Source organism: Galeopterus variegatus, unplaced genomic scaffold, assembly GCF_000696425.1.
Source record: "Galeopterus variegatus unplaced genomic scaffold, G_variegatus-3.0.2 Scaffold202, whole genome shotgun sequence".
Taxonomy (NCBI): domain Eukaryota; kingdom Metazoa; phylum Chordata; class Mammalia; order Dermoptera; family Cynocephalidae; genus Galeopterus; species Galeopterus variegatus.
In genome coordinates, this window is record NW_007726313.1 from 317,295 (window position 1) to 339,740 (window position 22,446).

The following is a 22,446-nucleotide window of genomic DNA, read 5'->3' on the forward strand; positions in this document are numbered from 1 at the left end:
TGAGCATGGTGCTGACAACACCAAGTCAAGGGTTAAGATCCCCTTACCGGTCATCTTTCGAAAAAAAAAAAAAAAGGTTATATAAAGTAGCTGAATGACCTTCCACTAGAAGTAATAAAGAGCACAGAATATTCTTGAATATGTTCAGTGCGTGTAATAGAATTTGACCAACCAACATGCTCCGAAAGGAGACCAACAGAGCATGAGCTAGACTGTGTTACATAACTGGGAACCACCCACTTAACTGAATATTCATTAGATAGCAAAACTACAAAAGCCAAATCTCAGAAGGCCTGGTCGTTGCTCACTCTTCTAGAGTCAGAGTGTGCATTTCTTTCTTTTTGTATCAAACTTACTTCCAGCAGGTGGTTGCTCACTTTTCTGAAGCCAACCTGCACTTCTCCAGCTGAGGTGTGTATGCTTTTTAACAATTTCAGCAAGCAGGCGCTCACTCTCTTGAGTCAGCCTGCACTCTGTACTGAATTTTAAGTGTATATTTCTTACTTTTGTATTAAAATTGGTGTGGACCCTGTCCAGTCGCTGGAGCTGGGCCACACTTTCTCTGTGAAAACCTATATTTCTCACCTGTTATATTAAACCTGTGTTCACTTTCCACTGTGACTCTGCTCTTGAATTCTCTCCTGTGGTGGACTCAAGAACCTGGTAAGAGGATGGGGTGGGTTGAGGCTGACTATCAGGCCTCCCAGACCATTCCTCTGGCATCACTTCTCCCTGTGTCCTCGCATGGCATTTCCCTGAAGCATTGGGGTAGGGGAATATCTCTTCCTTTTCTCATGAAGCCACTAATCCCATCATGAGGGCCCTACCTTTATGATCTACTCTAATCCTTACTACCTCCCAAAGGTCCCATCTCTACCATCACATTGGGGGTTAGAGCTTCAACATATGCATTTTGGAGGGACACAAACATGCAGTCCATAGCAGTTTATTTTAATTTTATGTCCGAAAGTTTCAACAACAAAAATTTTAATATGGGGTGTTGGAGAATAGGTTTTCAGAAGTGCAACTTCTTCACTTTATACATGTGTCTATACATTGTGTCTAAGTCTATCTAAAATTGCATTTTATTTATTTATTTATTTTTTCCTTTTTGTCTTTTTTACTGACCGGTAACGGGATCGCAACCCTCAGTGTCGTGCCCGTACGGGGGACCGGCAACGGGATCGCAACCCTCGGTGTTGCGCCCTCACCACGCTCAGCCAGTGAGCGGGAACCGGTCTCCACATGGGATCTGAACCCTCGGCGGGAGTGCCCCCGCGCTCCCAGACGGTGTACTCTCCAGTGCGCCACCGGGCTGGCCCAAAAAATTGCATTTTATTTTAATAGGGCTTAGGAAAATTCCTATTTAAAGAAATTGTTTTGGGTTTTTTTTTTGCAAAACATCATCCTTTTATAATCCAAATTATCATTCTATAACTTATCTCTTTTGTACACTTGATTTTCTCACCTCTGTACGAACAGTCTTGCTGCAATGCTCCTTAAAAACAGAATGTATAATTAATGCATAAAGCCTTCAGCAGGTAAAAATATAGGCGGCAAGTCAGAAAATAAATAATTTTTAAGCTCTTGTTAATCTATATATAGAAACAATATAAAAATTTTAAAAAGACATATATATATTTAGATTTTACTTAAATTGCCTCACAAATATACACGTTTTATATTGTAAACGTTCCTCTTGGCAGTAACAGCAAAACAGCAGGACACAGGAAGCGAGAAATAACTTTTAATGTCTGCTGCAGCACCCCGTGGACTATCCTACAAGCAGGCGGACAGGAAAGGCTCTGCGGACTGGGAGGGTTTGCACTGCGACTCCCCGAGCCTCACTAAACCAGGAGCGACACACAGGTCAGCCGGCATGGCTCATGGTCACTACCATAAGTGACAACAATCGAACATCCAGAAAAATCACTGCCTTTAAAGAGCCAGGAAATACCAGCCCTCTGTCCAATTAAGTCTTTTGTTTTACCATTCTGCGTGTGTAATAAAGGTAGATTAAAACAGCAACAATAAGAGAACTCCCCAGGGGATCCTCTGAGCATGCAGGGAAAACGCAAGTTTCCGACCTACAGGAAGGAGAAACAGCATCCAATCGGTGCACGTTTCTCAATGGCCAATCAAACCTCGCCTTACATTGTAGCGCTGGGAAAGAGGGAGCCGGACCTGTCTGTCTTCCGGGTGCGGCTGCTACGGTCACCTGGAGGGGCGAGCACCCCGGAGGCTGTCTTTGTTACCTGAGCAATAAGGGCGAAGCAGTTCAACCTCTCTCTGTGCTTGCTGGATTTGCTTGTATTTGTTCCCAGCCACTGCTCATGTAATGCACTCCCTTAACCAGGAAATTAAAGCATTCTCCCGGAATAATCTCAGGAAGCAATGCACCAGGGTGACAACGCTAACTGGAAAGAAAATTATAGAAACATGGAAAGATGCCAGAACTCATGTTGTGGAAGAAGTAGAGCCGAGCAGTGGGGGTGGTTGTGGTTATGTGCAGGACCTTAACTCGGACCTGCAAGTTGGCGTTATTAAGCCATGGTTACTCCTGGGTGAGTATTCGATTTGCAACTAAGTCATTGAGTCCTTTTAACTAGATAACATTCTCATTTTACCCTTTTATGTGTAGTAGTCTGTATTATCAGCTCTGCTGCCAAAAAGCTGAAATGTTTCCTTTTTTGGATATGGAACTTGCATTAGCCAGCTAGAGTTGTTTCTGCCCCGCAATATACCCATGAGAAGCATAAGTAGCATTTAGCACCTGGTATGTGAATTTTACAAGAGCTTCCTTCCTATTTTTCTAACTTCGTTGGAGGATAACACATTGATGTGCTTTCTCGGATTATAAAAGCCAAAATTAAAAACAATGCTTTTACCAGACAAAACCACAAGTGACATGGGTTAAAGTTATCGAAAAGCTAATACTTGAAATAGTCATGTGCCCGTTTGTCTACTCAGCTGTTACAAACCATATGGTATACTCTTACGTGCCTCCTGTGGCCCACATCTGTTCATGGTGTCTGTTGTTGGAGTGTTCAGGAGGAGGTTTTCTATTTTATAGCTATGAGTCTGACTGTTTTAGGATTTCTTGTATTATGGAAATACTGTGTACAAGCATAGTGCACAAATTGCAAACGAAGCAATATTGTAAAGGTACAAACTCGTTAATTTGGCAAGAATATGGTATAGTGTTTTAAAAAAAAAATAGTCAATGATGTTTTCAAGTAGATCTAAATTATTTTTCACTCCTTAATAGAGAAATTAAGACTTGGAAAAATTAAATGACTTGTCAATATTTATGCAGCCAAGGCGTTTTTGATTAGAAAGAACACTGAACTGGGAGTTGGAAGTAGCCAGGTACTATGCAAATGGCACATGGCATCTCACTCCTTTTAAGGACTCTGAAGTAGAGATTATGAGCTCCATTTTACACATGGGAACTGGGATTTAAGATTGGTTGAGTAACTTGCACAAGGTAACACATTTAGCGAATAACAGAGATGGGCATCAAGCCCTAGTCCTTGCTCTCATCCTTATTCTAGATTGCCTCAGGTAGACGAAATTTTCAGCCCTGCTGTGCTTCTAATAGCTAGTGCAAGTCATTTATCCTCTCTGGTCCTCCAAAAAGCCATCTGGGAAGCTGAAGTAACAGTATCTGCTCTCATAGAGTTGTCCTGAGTTTGTTGTGAAAGGTTTTTGACACAAATCAATTGCAGTATACATATGAGTTATTATTGTATGGTATATATGAATCGTTACATAGGCTATCTTTAAATTCACCAAATAAATATCTCCAACTAGTTTCTGTAGCCCAGTGAAAAATTATACCAAATTCTTGCCTAGTTAAAATTAAGTGAATCAGTTAGCAATCTGGAACAGTCACCCAGGTCTTGCTTACCACATCTAGGAAAGAAAATATGTCCAGGCACATTTTTTGGTTGTTTGGCTTCCGTTACAGTAATAATGGTTTAAAATAATTATGGTAGAATTTTTATATATCATTCACCAATTCAGAGTTTTCATGAACTTTGCTTGTTATTTTCATATGTGGACTTATCCAAAATGAAGTGATAAAGGCAGTGTTCTCATAGTGGGGTTGGAAGCCTCCCCAGGATCCTGAGAGAGTCCTGGGTGGGGGGACCCTAGCTGCCTAGTTTCAAGCGCCTTACTCCTGAGAGACTTGTGGATGGTTATTACCTCTAAAATTTTTCCTTTGTTTCTGACCAGACTTGGTTTTTCTCTGGGAAATTGAGATTGTTTCCCGACAGATTCTAAGAGATTCCTTCAACTCCTCAGACCAGCACATGCATGCCAGACAACTTTTGTTTTTGGTGGAGAATCAAGAAAATGAAGAGCTATAAAAACATAATCTGTCTTTTTCAGTTAACTTTTAAACTCTAATAAGCTACTGCATTTCAAAAATCTTGTATAGGCCCTTGAACCATCGAACGGGTAGATAAAAGATCTTAGTAAGCATTTTTGTCCTAGACTTTGCAAATTATATATATGTGTTTTGTTTTGTTTTGTTTTTTAAAGATGACCAGTAATGGGATCTTAACCCTTGACTTGGTGGTGTCAGCACCATGCTCTCCGAAGTGAGCTAACCGGCTATCCCTATATAGGAATCTGAACCCGTGCCCTTGGTGATAACAGCACCACACTCTTCCAAGTGAGCCATGGGCCAGTACTTGCAAATTATATTTTTACAACAAAAATTTAAGGAGGAATTTTCTTAAATCCAACTTGATTTGAAAAAGCAGGAATTTTCATTTCTTTTGGTTAATTAAAAGGCACATTTATTATTTGTTATATCCATTCTGTTAAGAAGTCCCAAATGGTGACATTTTGAGATCTGTTCAATTTCAGTTGAAAAGCTTGAGATACTTTATGAGATTATAGAGGATTTCTGAAATCTAAGAAACTCAATTTTCTTTTTTTTTTTTTCCCTTTTTGTCTTTTTTCATGTCCGGCAACAGATCGCAACCCTCAGTGTCGCGCCCGTACCGGACCGGGACCGGCAACGGGATCGCAACCCTTGGTGTTGCTCCCGCACCTCGCTCAGCCAGTGAGCGGGACCCGGTCTGTACGTGGGATCCGAACCCTCGGCGGGAGCGCCACCGCACTCCCAAGCGGCACACTGTAGCAGTGCGCCACTGGGCCGGCCCGAAACTCAATTTTCTTGGGAGGCAGATACTGTTTTAAATTTGTATAGCTCTTTATTATGTAAACTTCTTTCACAATATTATGTTACCCAACTCTCATGCAAAGTATGAGAATTTGAAAATAGTGATTTGTAAATTAAGGCATTCTACATCAGAATTTATACATTACTGGTATTTGGTATGTTCATAAAAATGATCTCTTAGAAGAATGGAAATAGGCTTCTAGAGATCTTCCATAGCTTGTATTTTATGACATATATACTATAATTGCAAAAGATTGAATTTGTTAGAAGTTCTAGTTTCATTAGCATGTAATACATATTCTTTCTAAATCAATTACCTCATCTGTTAAATTTCTGTAATAATCCTTGTCTAAGTTAATGAATATTAGAGTGGCTTATAAGTGTCAATGTCTGTAAATTATTATTAGACTTCCTTGTTTAGTTGTAAACACTGAACACTTTTTTAAAAAATCACTTTTTAAATTATCATTCAATAATATTGGTTTGGTATTCAATTTTAACTCAAGTAGAGATTCATGTAACCACTGTTAAAATCATCAAATTCTTAAAATTGATACTTGTTTGATTTCAATTAAAATAATTTAAGAAAGGATGACATTCTACTTTTCTAAAACAAAGATTTTAAAAATAACACAATGTCATACTATATGATTAACAGTGTTTATTTCTTTTAAAAACAAGAAAAATTTATTAAAGAAGTAACACAAAGCATCCATTTAAAATTGAGGAAAAGCTGATATTTACCTATTGACCTATTATTTAGGTCATGTTTCAGTTTTTTGCTATTTTAAGAAATAGAGTAGAATTATTATTTAAAAGATGGTATGCATATTAAAACACCATATTTCAATTAACTTATTTGAACCTATTCTTTTCCTGGATATTGTTAGGAATACTATAGTAGAAAACTGAAAAAATTTTTTAAAAAATCATGAGGTATTTCAAATTTATAGAATTTACAAAAAATAATATTACAGTACATTACGTATCCACCATCCAGCTTTAATATATGTTAATATTTTGATAGGCTTACTTTTAAGTAGGATAAAGCTGAATGTGGGCTCAGTAAGGAGTCTGTGAGCTTGGTATTATCAAGAGAATATAGGCCAAACAGCATACTTGCTGGCCTTTTAACTACTTAAAAATCATGTAATGAAATTTGGCTAATTCCTCAGATAGGTTATGTAAGAAAAACACTGTTTATAGAAATGGAATCCAATTCAGGAAAATAAAATACTTGAAATCTTTAATTATAAATGCCCTACTTTTTCAATTTGAAACTCACTTTACTTGAACTAGTTATTCTGCCATATGAACTAGCTTATTAACTAGATAGAGCCAGTTTCCAAGTGTGGGAGATTTGGAAAGCCAACTTTGACAGGAAGAGACTGTAAAAAGCACAGCTCTAGTGGTGCACGGAGTGTGGGTGGGGTCCTTTAGACCAACAGCATTTGCTCTAAGCTACTGGGTATTCCCAACCAGCTGGCACTAAGTCATTTTGTGGGTGTCTGATTTTCTTAATATCCTTTTTACAGTTACAAGACAAAGAGATGCTTATTGTAAAAAACACAAATGAGCATAAAGAAAAAAATCACCTAGAACTCCACTGTTAACATTTTGTTCTATATGCTTCCTGTCCATTTTTAAGCATATACATATTTTTGTTTCTATAAAAAATGGATGATGGTATTTTATAACCTGCTTTTATCACCTTATGTATTAAGAACATATTTCCATGCCATCAATATTCTACACTTCTTATCTCTAATGGTGATAATGGCTGTATATATTTCACTATGTATTTGTACCATCTTTTATTTAACCAACCCCTATTATTGGGCTTTTAGTTGTTTGTTTTGTTTTAATTTTTCATATTATCAACAATGCTATCTATGATGATCATCCTTATAGCTTATCTTTGCAACATTTATAACTTTTAGGACAAATTCTCAGAAATGGGATTCAGAATCCAATGGGAAATACAAGATTAATATTTTTCAATGAGTATAACAAAATTGGCCTTCAGAAGTTTGGACTGAAGTCCTCCCAAGTTGTTGGGTTTTTAAAAAATAAATAAATAACAGAATTGTTGTACAAATTTGTATAAAAAGGATAATTATATTTATGTTCAAGGCAATATGATTTATTTCTTATAGGCTCACAAGATGCTGCTCATGATCTGGATACACTGAGAAAACACAAGGTAAAAAAAGCTTCAAGTCTAGCACCACATATAGGAAGTCTTTTAACTGTTACATTTATTTAGGGAAAACTGTATTCATCCATATCTGGTACATTTTAGAGTTTAATTGGTATAATTGGTAATGTTTTGGCTATCATTTTAATAAAGTTGCAAAAATTATTGCACCTAATTCAAATATATGGAATTGTAATCCATCTTTCCAGTTTTATGTTCTTCTCAATTTCCTTCACATATACTCAAGAACCTTTGGAGGTATGTCATTTTTACCTCTGCTTATGTAGTTCCTCTGTGTGGGATAGACTTATAGATTCTCCCTCATCTCTGCTTGTCAAAGATCTATCCATGCCTTGAGTCCCAACTCACAGACCACTTCTTCCCTAATACCACTTCCTCCCACCCTCCTCCACACAATGTATGTGATTTATTACTTATTTCAGTTTGTACTCAAAATAATTTTTATCCGTGTACCATTTTGTCAAGCACTGTTTCATGGAATTGCTATGGTTCAAGGAGAGTGAGAAGTTCCTATTCACATGAAGCTTATGATCTGAGGGGCAGAGAGGGAAGAGAGACAAACAAGCAGTCTCAGTACAGTGTGCTGTGTGCTTTCATTGGGAAGTGCAGGGTGCTGTAGAAGTGCACAGGAGATGATGCCCTTAACCCGTGTTCATTTTGTTTTCTTTTGTTTGGGGATAGGAGGGTCAGGGAAGGCTTCCTGGAGGAAGTGATGGTGATGTTTTGCTCTGAAGGGGGTGGGGAAGGACCAGACAGAAAAGTGTTCAGATAGAAGAAATGGTATGTGTGAAGGCTCAGGAGCAAGGGAAAGGCTGATGCTTTCAGGGACAGAAAAGAAGTTCAGTAACTGTGGAATAGAGAGTCTGAGAAAGAAGGGTACCAATAGACAAGGCCAGAAAGGTACACATGAGCCAGATCACAAAAGGCCATGTAAGCCAGAGTAAGTTATTTGGACTTGATCCAACAGATAGTGGAAAGTAATTAAGAGGTTTTACTCAGAAAAGTAACAGGGTAGAACTTGCATTTTAGAAAGATTGTTAGAAGCAGTGTGGAAAATAGATTGGAGTGTTCCTCAAGCTAGAGATGAGGAGACCAATTATGAGGCTATTGCAGTAATCTAAAAAAAAGATAATGATGGCTTAGATTAGGATGCAGCAGGAATAGAGAGAAGTGGATGGATCTGAGGGTCTTCTTAGAGGGTAAAATTCTCACAATTTAGTGATTGGTTACTTATGGGACAGCGGGAGGTGAGAGTGAGGGAGAAGGAGGAGTCAAGGCTGATAACTAGCTTTCTTTGGTAAATTTAAGTAGGGTTGGTGCCATTCCATGAGAGAGGGAACAAGTAGGGGAAACAAGTTTTGGAGGAAAAACATTGAACTCAGGTTTGAACATTTTTAATTTCAGGTGTTGTGGATCATCTAGGTAAAGTTGTTTAGAAGACAGTATGGATATATGGGGTCTGAAGTTCAGGAGAGAGGTGAAGATATAGATTTAGGAATCTTTAGGTTATAAGTAGTGATTGAGCTCATTGGAGTAGATGAAATCATCTGGGAAGACGTTTAAGGTGAGCAGAGAAGAGGGCCTATAACAGAACTCTATCATGGAACCAATAGGTTGACTAATACCAACCTATAAGGAATAATCAAAGGAAGGAGAATCTGCAGGTCCAAAATATGGTGTCATGGAAGCCAAAGAAGGGGACGATGTTTTAAGGAGAGAGTCATCAGTGTTAGATGCTACAGAAATTGAAGGACAATTAGGACTAAATTATGTCCATTAGACTTTGTAACAAGGAGGTTGTTTGTGCTTTTGGTGGGAACAGTTTCATGTGAATTGGAGGCCAAAGCCAGATTTCAGAAGAAAATGGAAGGAGCCATAGGTTATATTGAGGTCAGGGGAGGGAGATGAGAGAGTTGTGAGCATGTTTTAAGGCTGATGGCAGAGGAAGGAATTGAAGATACAGCAAGGTTATGAAAATAAGCAAGAGTTATGGCTAGAGGGAAGTACCAGGAAAGTAAGAGGCCATTTGACCCCAAGCACAGGGACTGGAATAAGCTTTATGAGGATGCAGGAGCACATCATTTATTATAATCAGAAGACAGAAAGAAAGTACAGGTATAGGCAAGGTTGTTAGATTTGATGGTGAGATGTGTGAGTTCCTATGTGATGCTTCTCTTTTTACTGGAAAGTAGTAAGTGAAGTAATTTGCTTGGAGTAAGGAAGAGATGGTAGCACTGAAAGTTTTTAGGGGAGTTTTGAAAGAGCTGATATGGAGAATGAGGGAAACAGCCTACTAGGAAAATATAGTTGCCCAGCATTACTGAGGGTCAAGAAAGGTTGGCTCTCATGAATTTATGATAGACATGAAATGCAATATTGTGATTTTTTTCTAGCAATGCTTAGCAGTCTATGTATAGAATGAATATTTGCCAGACAGGTGTGGGAGAGGTGGACTGTGGGCTATAAACTGAATAGAAAAGGAAGTGAAGACAAGAGGGGGCTGATAGATAAGAAGAAAATAGAAAGAGCAAGGAATTAATGGTTCTTATGAAGTCTAGTGGGAGGAACTGAGTGAAAGACATGAAAGATATGAGTGGGATACCTAAATTAATGGTATCAGAGCTGGAGCAGTTCTGGCATTGACCTTGAAGGACAGTGATTGAAGTGGAGTAATGATAAGGTCATTGGAGATAAGATAGCAGGGAATTGTTAAACCTAAATGGAAATTGATGTCTTCCAGGATAGTGATAGGACTTGGGGTAGGATTCAGCAAAGTGAGAGGTACCCAAGGGACAGAGTGCAGAATGTGAAGAAGATGGGATATCAGTTTGTTTGAATCCCAATGAGCCAAGATTTTTTACTACAGGGTAAACAAGTGATTTGGAAGAAGCAGGGAGTAGCCATAAAGACTGCAACCCTGACTCTCACCCACTACACAAATGGGGTATGTGAGAATGAGGAGTCTCCACTTGATGTGGTGTGCTGATATGGAACATTTTGTATCTCGCTCATTTATCTGTTCAGAAAATATGAAGCACCTACTTTGTGCTAGTCCCCTTTCTAGGTAAAGGAGATATGGAAATGAACAAGCAGTAAGGTCCAAGCTCTTAAAATATGAAGGCACTTCAAAAAGTTTATGGAAAGTTTCATATTGTTTTTTAATTCTGTTTTTCTATGAACTTTTTGAAGTACCATTGTATGCTTCTTTCAGATGAGAATATGTTCTCTAAAAGAATCGAAACAAGGCAATGAGAAGAGTGGCAGGGGGACCTCACGAGTTAGGCTAGGCCTTTCTGGGGGTGAGACATTTCAACTATGACCTTATGTCCCATGCTTAGATGAAGAAAGAACACTTCGGGCTGAGAGAATAACAAATGCAAAGGCTCTCAGTGGGGGACAAGATCTGTTCCTCTCTTTTGGTCCCATAATAATTTGTTCTTTTAGATCTTAACACTTTCTGCCATACTTTTTTTTTTTCTTTTTTTTTTAAAGATGACCAGTAGGGGATCTTAACCCTTGACTTGGTGTTGTCAGCACCACGCTCTCCCATGTGAGCCAACCAGCCATCCCTATATAGGGATCCAAACCTGTGGCCTTGGTGTTATCAGCACCACTCTCTCCCAAGTGAGCCATGGGCTGGCCCCTTTCTGCCATATATTATTACCATCAGTGAACACGTTTTCCTCTCCTCTACTATTTAGCAAACTTCTAGAGGATACTTTGTCCTACTTACCTTTGTTACACACAGCTCTGAAAAAAATTGTGATTGAAGATAAAAAAATTTTATGTGATAAACACTTGCAATTATTTCTTCAAGGTAATAACTACTAGCCAGTTCATTAACTACTTTTACATTTTTGTTAACTGACTGATGTATTTAAACTGGGCTTTCCTTGGTTTGTTATAATTGCTGCCTGACAATAAGAAATAATGGCCTTGACTTGCATAAGGATATGAGAATCACTGTATTTCCCAACAGAAACCCTCTTATATTGATATTTTAACTAAAGTGAAACAAGTTTCAAAGTCTTGCTTACACTAATAAATTAATATTTCTCAGGCTAAAAATGACAAATAGAAACTGATAAATTTTTACATTGGCGAGTGTTTTTATCGTCTCTCCCCTCTATGGTACACTAGTTCAAATTCAATTTTATCCTAGTGATGTGAAACAAGTAGCTGCTTAAGAGATCCTGCTATCTCTACACAGTGATCCTGTTAATGATGCCTGGTAGAAGCGAAGCTAAACTGAGCCACTGAATAGAGAAGGTTTCTGTAAAAATTTAAGGATGCTGAAAAACAACATTATTGATTTAAATGCATGGCACATTTCAAAGTGATATTCTAGGATTTAAGTAAAGTGCTGCAACTAGTAGAAATTCTCTTGTGGAGGACTATTTCAGAAATTTCTATAGGAACTTAATGTTTATAGATGGTAATAATGGTCGCTTTATTAATAAAGTGCTCCTTAAGTGCCTGGTGTGTGTCTAATAAAGCACTATGGAGGATAGAATATTTAAAATGTTCCAAGTTATTTATTGCAGCATTGTTCATAATAGCAAATCATTGAAAACAACCCACCTGTCCATCAATAGGGAACTGGTTAAATAAACAATAGTACACCCACATCATAGAATACTATTTAGCTATAAAAACCAACACACAAAAAGGGTCTCTATATACTGATATGAACAGATATTCAGGACATATTTAAATAGGAAAAAATCCTCAAGGATGTTGCTGTTGTGTAAGAAAGTCAATAAATAAAATATTTGCATAAAGAAACACTGAGAGAACATGCAAGACACCGATAAAAGTGGTTACCATCAGGGTGGGAGATAATGCAATAGACAGAGACAGGTTGAGAACAAGGCTTCTCAATGTTTTCTTTTCACAGTCTTTTGATATTTGAACCAGTTAAAAAATAAAATTTTATTAAAAATGGAAATAATATGCCTAAATGTGGGTACTAAGTGAGATAACATGTATGCCTGACGCATATTAAGTACTCAGTAAAGGGGCTATTCTTATTATTGCTAATATGAGGAATTGCCAATCCAAGGGCAAACATTATTAGGAGCTCTGTAACTAAGTTTTAGAAGTATGTTTTATTACTAGAGGGTTTTAGGTTGGGTCCCCGATCACTACCACCACCTGTGACTCAGTACAGTTCTTGTCAATCAGGATCATTCAGTCCATACACATCTAAATTTCATTTCCAAACAGCTACACTACCCAGGCATTGGGTAGTTTAATAATCCACAATATTTGTTAAGCACATCTACCTTTCAATGTGTATTCCCAAGATTCTCATTTGGTCTTATCCATAATCCTGTGATATATAAGGAAGATATATAGGGCAATTATATATGTATATATGTATAATTGATATTATATATGTATAATTTTGTAAGTAGTAAGTCCTCAGTTCATTTCTGGTCTTTTAGAATGTAGGACATAGTTGTGAAGAAAAAGCAAACACATCAGTATTATAAAACACTGAAAGATATTATGTAATTGAGGGCAGAATCATAGAATCCTGGCCAGGAGTGCACTGGGGGTGACAGAGGGACTTGATGTAGTCACATAAGTTGAAGGATGTTTCAGACTTTAAATTTTTTTTTTTTTTTTTTTGGTGGCTGGCCTGTGTGGGGATCTGAACTCTTAACCTTGATGTTGTCAGCATCACACTCTCCAAGTGCACTAACCAGCCAGCTCTCAGACCTATCTTCTAAAAATGCTCTCCCTCCTTTCTACTTTCTCCTTCTTCTCTCATTTTAAGAGAGTCTCCTAAGTAGATATTTGAGGGGTTTTTTTGTTGTTGTTGTCTTTCTTCCTCAAGGCAGGTAAGCTAATAAATGGTCAATGGCTCTCTCTTCATGAGGCCTGGTTCTTTAAGTGTCTTAGTCAATACCCTTGGTTGTGAGCCAGAGAAACCAATTTGAGCAACTTGAGTAAGGAAAGAGAATGGGTATAATAATAACAGGAGCTTCTCTGGACCCAAGGGCAGGGAGTGGCCATGCCTCACCAGAGACTCGAGCCAGGGAATGGAAGGCCATACAAGAGAGCCCCTTTCTCCCCCTGGCACCTCAGTCCTCTCTGCATATCTCCTCCATTTATCTTACTTTGCAGCAGCAGTTCTTTAGTTGCTCTGAGCACATAATAGAAAATGGCTGTCTTACAGCTCTCACATTTGTAGCTCACTCTGTCTTTTAAAGTTTGTAAAGATAATCTGAACAGCCACCTTAAGTCAGGTGCCCACCCAAATCTAGTCAACTATGTTTGGGGGAGGAGTGGGGTGTTGCCAGAGCATACCTGAGAGGGAGGGGGGCCAGAGAGTCAGGGCTAGACAGATACTCTACAATATGTGTGAAATACATGAAAATATGGAGGTTAGGCAAAACCTAAGACACATGCTAAGGAAGGAGAGTAAATACAGTAAGAAGCATTGTCATGATAAGAAACAGTGACTCATTTTTCTGATCTAATGAACTTTCCACATGGCTCCTTCCACATGCTTCATGGACTCTAGGAAAAGGGCTCAAATACATAGATGGAGTAGGAGGAGATGGACATGCTCGAGAGTAACATATGAAAAAAATCTTTCATACTCCCCTTCCCCTCACTGCCTGCCATGCTACCCTTGCTTTTCAACCAGACTAATTCATCAGAATCTCTGGGTATGAGGCCCTGTGGCATTGATAGTTTTTAAAAGCTCACCAGGTGATTCTAATGTGCAGCCACACTTGAGAACCACTTTGCTAGTAAAGAAAATGAAGGAAAATAGGGAAGTAATTATTGAAAGGGAAGTTTCATATCATTGATATACTTCTTCTATTTAAGTTTTTATATAGACATTCACTGTTTCGGTCAACGGATTTTATAAGCACTTTCCGCTAAGCTCACTGCTCACTCATAGTGCTTACATAAGTTAAACATGTAACTTATGTTTACATTTTACTTACGTAAGTTAAACATGGTCCTTACCCTTATTTTCTAGTGCAGTGAGAGAAACAGTCTCTAAGTGGTGATCTAAACTAGTGCAACAATAGGGAGTTATTACAGTATATAGAAGGAGCACTTCTGGTGAGGGATGAGGTAGTCAGAGAAGGCTTCTTGGAGGAAGTATCATTCAAGTGAGTCATATTTAAATTTTTGATTATTCTTGTTACAGATATCAACATCCCAGTATCTTTTTAGATAACCTAATTCATGGGACTTTTAAAAATCATCTTTTTCTTTCTCTTTAAGGTGACTCATATTCTTAATGTTGCATATGGAGTTGAAAATGCATTCCTCAGTGACTTTACGTATAAGAGCATTTCTATACTGGATCTGCCTGAAACCAATATCGTGTCTTATTTTCCAGAATGTTTTGAATTTATTGAACAAGCGAAAATGAAGGTAAGTTTTGTTTTGATCCACAGTTCTTCAGAAGCAGAAATTTGAAATTATGAGTCCATTACCCAATCTTTATTTATTTTTTTATTTTTGTAATGAATCTCTAAAGGGCCATTATGAATTTCCCCTCCAACAATATTTCATTAATTCTTACAGTTATTCAGAAAAGAGTTAATTGCTCTTTTCTTAATGAGATAGTTACTTTTACCATTAATTCAGTCTCATCTCCCTATGCCTTACTGAGAAATGTTAGAAGATAGAATCCTCTACTTAAGTGAGTTTTTCTGTGTAAATATGTAGTTAGATTTACTTTGAGGGTTTATAACCACTGGCCCTCTAACCAATTTGCAAGATGATCAGATGGACTATAGGATAGAGAATGTTCTAGTCTTGCTAGTGTATTTATGATGATTAATATGCATTCATTTTAATGACTGAAGGAGGATTACAACTATGCATTTTTAACAGTAGAATTTTAAGGCACTCTAAGGACTAAACATGTATTGCTTTACTGAGATTGTATGAAAATATTATCAGAAGCTGTCCATTGGTTTTTTTTTTTCCTTTTTGTCGTGTCTGGCAACGGATCGCAACCCTCAGTGTCACGCCCGTACCGGACCGGGACAACCCTCGGTGTTGCTCCCGCCCCTCGCTCAGCCAGTGAGCGGCCGGTCTGTATGTGGGATCCGAACCCGGCGGGAGCGCCACCGCGCTTCCCAAGCGGCGCACTATAGCAGTGTGCCACCGGCCGGCCCTGTCCATTGGTTTTTGATGTTAGAAGACCAATAGACAATACTTTAATCTTGATATTGGATCCAAGCCAACATTCTGACAGGCAGGACGTCTAGATTGGCTGTTATTAGTAATTATATCTTGAAATGACATCAGTTTTTTTTTTTTTGGACCGGTACGGGGATCGCAACCCTTGGCTCGGTGTGGTGGCCTCAGTGCTATTAGCGCCACACTCTCCCGAGTGAGCCACGGGGCCAGACCAAAATGACATCAGTTTTAATCAGGAAATAATTTCTATGAAATTTATGTAAGATAAATAGATAGGAAAGCAGAAGCACTTATAGAGAGAAGTAACTCTCCTGGAACACCTAACAATGTCAGCTAGGATTAGAATCCAGTTTAATTGAATTCTGGTCTAATGGTCTCCCTTCTACTTTCTCTCCTTCCCTTTTTCTCTTCCTCTCCCTTTCTTCTTTCCATTTAGTAATATTTATTGAGTGCCTTATGTGCTCAGCACTGTTTTAGGTACCTTCCTGTTAAACTGGAAAATTCAACTCTACTGTTCGTCAGCTTTATTTCATGGCAGATATCTGGCTGGAATCAAAGAACAAGGTTTTCTAATTCAAAGCCTTAAATTGGCCATTCTTTTCTCTTGTGAAAAATTTTATAGGCTCTGGATTGTAACATTCCAGTGTACTAGTTAATAGTGTTAGAAATAAAAATGATATATTCTATATTAGCTGCTGCTCTAAGGAGATAAAGAGTATGCCTTAGATGGTAAAGAATAGATGTCATCCATTCATATTAGAATTAGAAGATATGTTCCTGTTACAAGTAAAAATTGGAGAGGATCATAGTATCTAGAAAGAAAAACAAGAAATTGCGTATTCTAATAAACTTTGGAATTAAAAATTTTTTTAAATAAAGTTTGCCTTTATTTGGGCTAATAGTTAATTAGAATGGCTCTTGGCTTGTGTTTTCTAAAAATAGAGCTTGAGACAAGGGTTAAGAGCTCATGCTTAATTTGACAGGTACAATCCCTAGGTGGTGAGAATGAGAAGAAAGGAAAATGATTCAAGGTAGGATGGGAAGCAATGCAAAGTGATGGATGTGTTTACCCTGCTGAGGACAATTTCACAGTGAGCTGACCAGGAAATAGCTGGGTGCTCAGCAGGTACAGCTGCTCTACCCAAGACATCTCTGGACATGCACTACAAAGAAACTGCACCTCTATACAGAGTTTGGCAGGGAGGAAGGATATCTGCCTGGCTCCCTCTCAGCTCCTGTTTCTCATTGGTCAAAGCTGGCTTATGAGGAGGTAACTAACCCCACAATTCCAGCTTATGACATTCTACTCCTTCAGCAGGCAGCTTGAAGCCAAACCAATGCCCTGTGGTGTGACTTTTCATCCAAGTTCAGAAGTAGCAAGAGAAACCAGAACTCAGGGAATGCCTGTCTATGCTGTGGACACCCTGGGGGAAGAGCCAGGCCTTCTTAGACAAGCAAAAATTAATGGAACTTAGGGGAGCAGTCAGTCATGGAGGTCACAGCTGAGGTGAGGCAAACTGAGTGTCCGTGAGATGATGGTACCAAGAGGATCTGAGTAGTTGCATAAGATGTTTCTGATTCAAGATATATTAGAATTCCACAGTATATTCTAATTTCTCAAGCCTTGTGTCTTATACTGGGATCCTAACCTCAGCCAGTATTTCCTTGTTCAGAAAACTCTTTATTCTTTAGACTAATACGTACTTAGTTTTAGCAATAGAATTCTTGAATTTTCTTCATTGATTATTCCTGGAAGAGATCTCTTCGTGACTTTGTCTATTGTATTTTCAAATATTTTAAAATCTAATTACTCAGTGAGTTGCATATTTCAAAACTACCTTTCTAGGCCCTAGTTTGTTGTTTTCATCTTTTTACATATATTTGCCAAATAGAATGTCTTCCATTTTCCCCTGTCTTTCCTTATTTCCTTCTGTACTTATAAAACGCTTTTTGATTTCTCTGTTCTTCCACTATCTCCACTTCGTATATCATTTGTCAGGTTTATGCCTAAAGGGACAGAAATACACATGAGAGAGAAGCAATAATGGTAACTTCTGTAGTCTCGAGAGTTCTTTTAGGAACTAAATTTATTTAGCCACTCTTTTTATTTGCAAAAGGTTTTGTTTGTTAGTATGAAAATGTGTATTTGATATCCTCTGTTTATTATTATTTATTTTAGAAGATGTGATTTTTAAAACATTACGTAAATAATCCAGGTTCATTGTAGAAAAAATGGAAAATACAGATAAAAATTAAGATTGTCCTATTTCCACACTTAGATATAACCACTCTTACATTTTGATAAGTTTTTCTAGGACTTTAACATTTATCAAGGGTTTGGGTCCCCATACCAGCCAGCTGTCAAAAAAAAAAAAAAAATTCATTCTTTCATTCGTTTCTATTTTATATGTTATATATAATATGTACTATTATATATTATATGTAATGTATAATATGTATATACATTTTTAATAAAATGGTATATAATTCGTGTTCTTTTATAGCCTGCTTGTATACTTAATATCAAATAATATTTAATTTCTACATAGTATTCTAGTACTTAGTGATTTCTATAATTTATTTATCTAATTTCCTACTATGAGACATGTAAGCTGTTTCCAGTTTTTTGTTCAATATAAGTAAAGGTTCATAAGAGAAACATTATGACTCTAAATAAATATCTAAATTCACTACATTTTTCAATGATTCTTCCAGCTTGTTTCACATGCTACCCAGCACTGTTTTGTATTTTCCATGTTTACGTTGCCCTCGTCTAGTGTGGCTAGTCATGAGTGGACTAGTCCGACCTGTGCTACCCAAAGTGTGGTCCAGTTTGCTGCCGGACCTCAGTAAGATAAGAAGTTTGTACCTAAATATAAATCAAGACATTGCTTCATTTATTGAGCAATACTGACTGCCAACAAAGAAAGAAGCTGAATTAAACAGTACATTTGGTAACAGTTTTTCATCCACTGCAAAATCTTATTTCATAATAGGCTGTTGTCAAGCATTTGCAGAACACATCATTCCCAAGTTTTATTGGAAGTTATATGTAAGAAAAACACCTGAACTTGGCTCAGTCTGTCAGCAAATATTAATTACTTATTCTGACAAATTGTGAGGGGTACACATTGCTGCCCTCAAGGAGCTTACAATCTAATTGAAAAGCTATTCATAACAGAAGAAAACAAAGAAAACTCTATAAAATTGATTTACTATCTGCCCATAGCAAAATGGTGATCTGAAATTTTGAGACAACGCTTTCCTTTCAGAAATGCATAACAAGTTATTTTATTCACTTAGCAAACATTTATGTAATACCTACTATGTGCCAAGAATTGCATTATGTACTAGGCACACCACAATGGCTAAAACATTCCTTCTGCCCTCCTCTCACCTGGAGAGAGGCAGTCTTCTTAGAAGCCAGATTTAGCTGTACCAAAACTCTTCCAGGCAGAAGACAACAGCAAGTGCAAAGGGAAAAAATTATAAATTATTTGTCACTATTTTGAATTCTGGAAAAGCAATATAAAGCCAATAATTTCTCTGTAAATACTTTCAAGAATAATGTGATACCTAAGGAATAATAAAAAGGTAGAAGGTAGATAATTCATAATCTGTGGAAGAGCAACTGCTATATATAGTAGTAAAATAGAAGAAAATACTAACATTTTAAAACATTAGCTAAAAATTTTCATTTCATTGGGAAGGCTAAAAAAATTAGCTAAAATTGGATGCATAGTGTATAAGACTGAAAATAAAGCTGGTTTTATTTTCAAAGGCATATTTATGGATCATAAAATACAGATGACTAGTATAAAGCCAGGAAATATTTTAAATGATATTGAATGGTATCTCTTGCTTATTAAGTTTATAATTGCAAGCTTCTTTGGAATACTTAATATGTTTTGAGCTACATGAAATTCATTAATAATTTATATTAGTTACTGTAATATAATTTTTTTTGTGTGTGTGACTGGCTGGTACAGGAATTAAACACTGGACCTTGGTGTTATCAGCACCATGCTCTAACCAACTGAGCTAACTGGTCAGCCTGTAATATAGTTTTTAAACATCTTAAGTTCATAAAAATGAGCTATTGCCACAAAGTGAGAAAAGTTCCAGATGTATACTGTTTAGTGAATATTTGAATATTTGTCTTTTGCTTTTCTTGTAGAGAAACAAAGTTTGGAAATGAGTCGTGAATGTCTATAAGAAAACAAGTGAAATTATCTTTTTGATAGGACGATTTTCAAAATATTAACTCATTTTGTAGTTAATCATTCGGCTTTTTTTTTTTTTTTGGATGGCTGGCTGTTACTGGGATCCAAATCCCTGACCTTGGTGTTCTTGGTGTTTTCAGCACTACACTCTAACTGAGTAAGCTAACTGGCTGGCCCTTTGGCTTTCTTGAAAAGAGATGCTTTGCAAATTTGTTACACAATCCTGGAAAGGAATTTTCCAACAGATATATGAATCTGAGAAAACTAATATAAGTAAAATAATCTAATGAATCATAGCAATAGAATTGTTAAAGTGTGCTTTGGGTAGAGGATTTTCAGTAGTATTTTTTTCCCCTTCCTCTGTTCCTATCTTTCCTTTGTGTTGTGCCAAATGAAGGATCAGGAAATGAAGTAACTGAAATGTCTAATTCTGTAGGGTGTGCTCACAGTTCACTACATTTCATTTAGATCATTAACTTTTTAAAAGCTTGAGATAGGCCAAGCTGTATCAGGGCTTTTCCATCACATCTATCACATTTATTATTAATGCAATATTGCCCCCATCAGCATTGGTCTTACACCGTGTCCCTTTTCACTTGGAAAGTATCATTTGCAAGTTACCTGAAACGTTTATCATTTATTGACTTCATGCTGGTGTCTGATTACCTTTTCCACTTCACATTGTTATGAGTTATTTGTATCATCATTTTACTAACTCATAAATTTAATTATTTTTTGTTATTTCCTTCTAGAACAAAATATGTCCAAGGGTAGAATTTTTTTTTTCCTTCCTGATCATTTTACACATAAATTTCCAAGCCAGGGACTCTAGTTTCTTTACGGGAACACTATGTGTACCTGGATTGTATGTGGCTTTCTGCTTAGTTTATGGTTTTATTTATATTTGCATGTATGTCCCTTGTGATTCCTCTCTTATTTATAAACATGTGGCTACTAAGTTACTAGGCTTTTATATGTACTTTACTGGATTGCTTTAGTTTAATAAAAGATACTGTTCCAGAATTCCAAATCCATCATTAAAGCATTTCAGTCCTGGGGGAGTAGGGAGAGAAGGTATAGGTTAGTTGATTGATTGATTGTTTTTCCATTCATTGTTTGCAATGAATTGTATTTTTATAACCAAATAAATTGAATCAAATAAATCAATAAAATGGAATGTTTATAATTTTAAGTAATATAAGAATGTGCAATCAATTTAATGACCTTTCTCAAATGAATAATGAAGATTTTTGTTTGATTTTTTTGCAGGATGGAGTAGTTCTTGTTCATTGTAATGCAGGAGTTTCCAGGGCTGCTGCAATTGTAATAGGCTTCCTGATGAATTCTGAAGAAACTTCGTTTACCAGTGCCTTTTCTTTGGTGAAAAATGCAAGGCCTTCCATATGTCCAAATTCTGGCTTCATGAAGCAGCTTCGTACATATCAAGAGAGCAAAGAAAGCAATAAGTGTGACAGATACAGGAATTAGAAAGGGACAACAGTTCATGAGTTGCATTCTATCAGATGATGGATAACTAATCTCTGAATTAGCCTCTATAGCCATCTTTTCCCTTTTTGGATCGTAGACTAGCAAAAACTTCCTTTTCTTGTGCCTTTTCCAAGTGGAAACAGGTCAATTTGGTTGATCTGAGCTAGCATATAAATAAATTTTTAAATTATATTACTTTCTCTTTGTTATCATAATCTGTGACTAAATGCTTCTTTGAATTGCTAAGGAAAAATAATAAAGTATTACCAAACATTGATTTCTGTGGAAGAAAAAGGTTTAAATTCAAAATTTGTATTAGAACATAGAAAAAATAAATCAGTTGATGAGGGCCTTTAGTATTTTTCTATACCAGCAACTGTTTTCATGAAGGAAAAAACTTGAAGTGCTGCTTGACTTACTATTTCACAGGGAGATAAATTTCTTTGTAAAGAATCTTTTTAAGATTAAAAATGAATACTTTAAACTTCCCCAAAGAAGTAGCTAGAATCTAAAAGTTTACATAATTATATAGTGGTTACAATATTCACAAATTTTATGTCCTGTTATGAAAACATACTCACTTTTCATTTGATTTTTTAGTTTAATTCTATTACCTGCATTTTATTGTTGTTATCATTATTGTTTTATTTATTTATTTATTTGTGGCTGCCCAGTAAGGGGATCTAAACCCCTGGCCTTTGTGTTGTAATACTGCGCTCTAACCAACTGAGCAACTGGTCAGCCCAGTTTTTTATTTTTTAAATGTTTGTATTGATGTTCTCGCTTACACTGTTGTGAGCTTTTAGTTCTTTCATTAGGTGATCTGTTCTCTTACATTTTTGTGCTTTTCTTAAAGGTTTTTTAAAAAATTATTTATTAATATTACTTTTTTTACATTCTATGATGTTGTTTTGAAGCAGTTGGGAGGGAGGGGTAGAGGATGAGCTTGGACAAAATAATATTAAGTGAAATAAGCCAGACACAGAAAGAGAAATACTGCATGTTCTCACTTATATGTGGGAGCTAAAAAAGAGAACAAAACAAAACAAAAAAACAATCAAATAAATAATAAGTTGAATTGTTAAAAGGAGAGAGAACTGTGGTTACTAGAGGCAGGAAAGGGGAAAGAGGATAGTGAG

General features: G+C 36.7%; 1 protein-coding gene across 1 annotated transcript; it reads left to right on the plus strand.

Annotated features, from left to right (window-relative positions):
• Positions 1-1,967: 1,967 nt before the first annotated feature.
• Positions 1,968-21,499, plus strand: DUSP19 (dual specificity phosphatase 19). Its single transcript, XM_008565723.1, has 4 exons — positions 1,968-2,564; positions 7,354-7,400; positions 14,667-14,819; positions 21,089-21,499. The coding sequence occupies exons 1-4, from the start codon at positions 2,339-2,341 to the stop codon at positions 21,305-21,307; spliced, it is 645 nt and encodes a 214-aa protein (XP_008563945.1). The 5' UTR covers positions 1,968-2,338; the 3' UTR covers positions 21,308-21,499.
• The last annotated feature ends 947 nt before the right edge of the window (positions 21,500-22,446 follow it).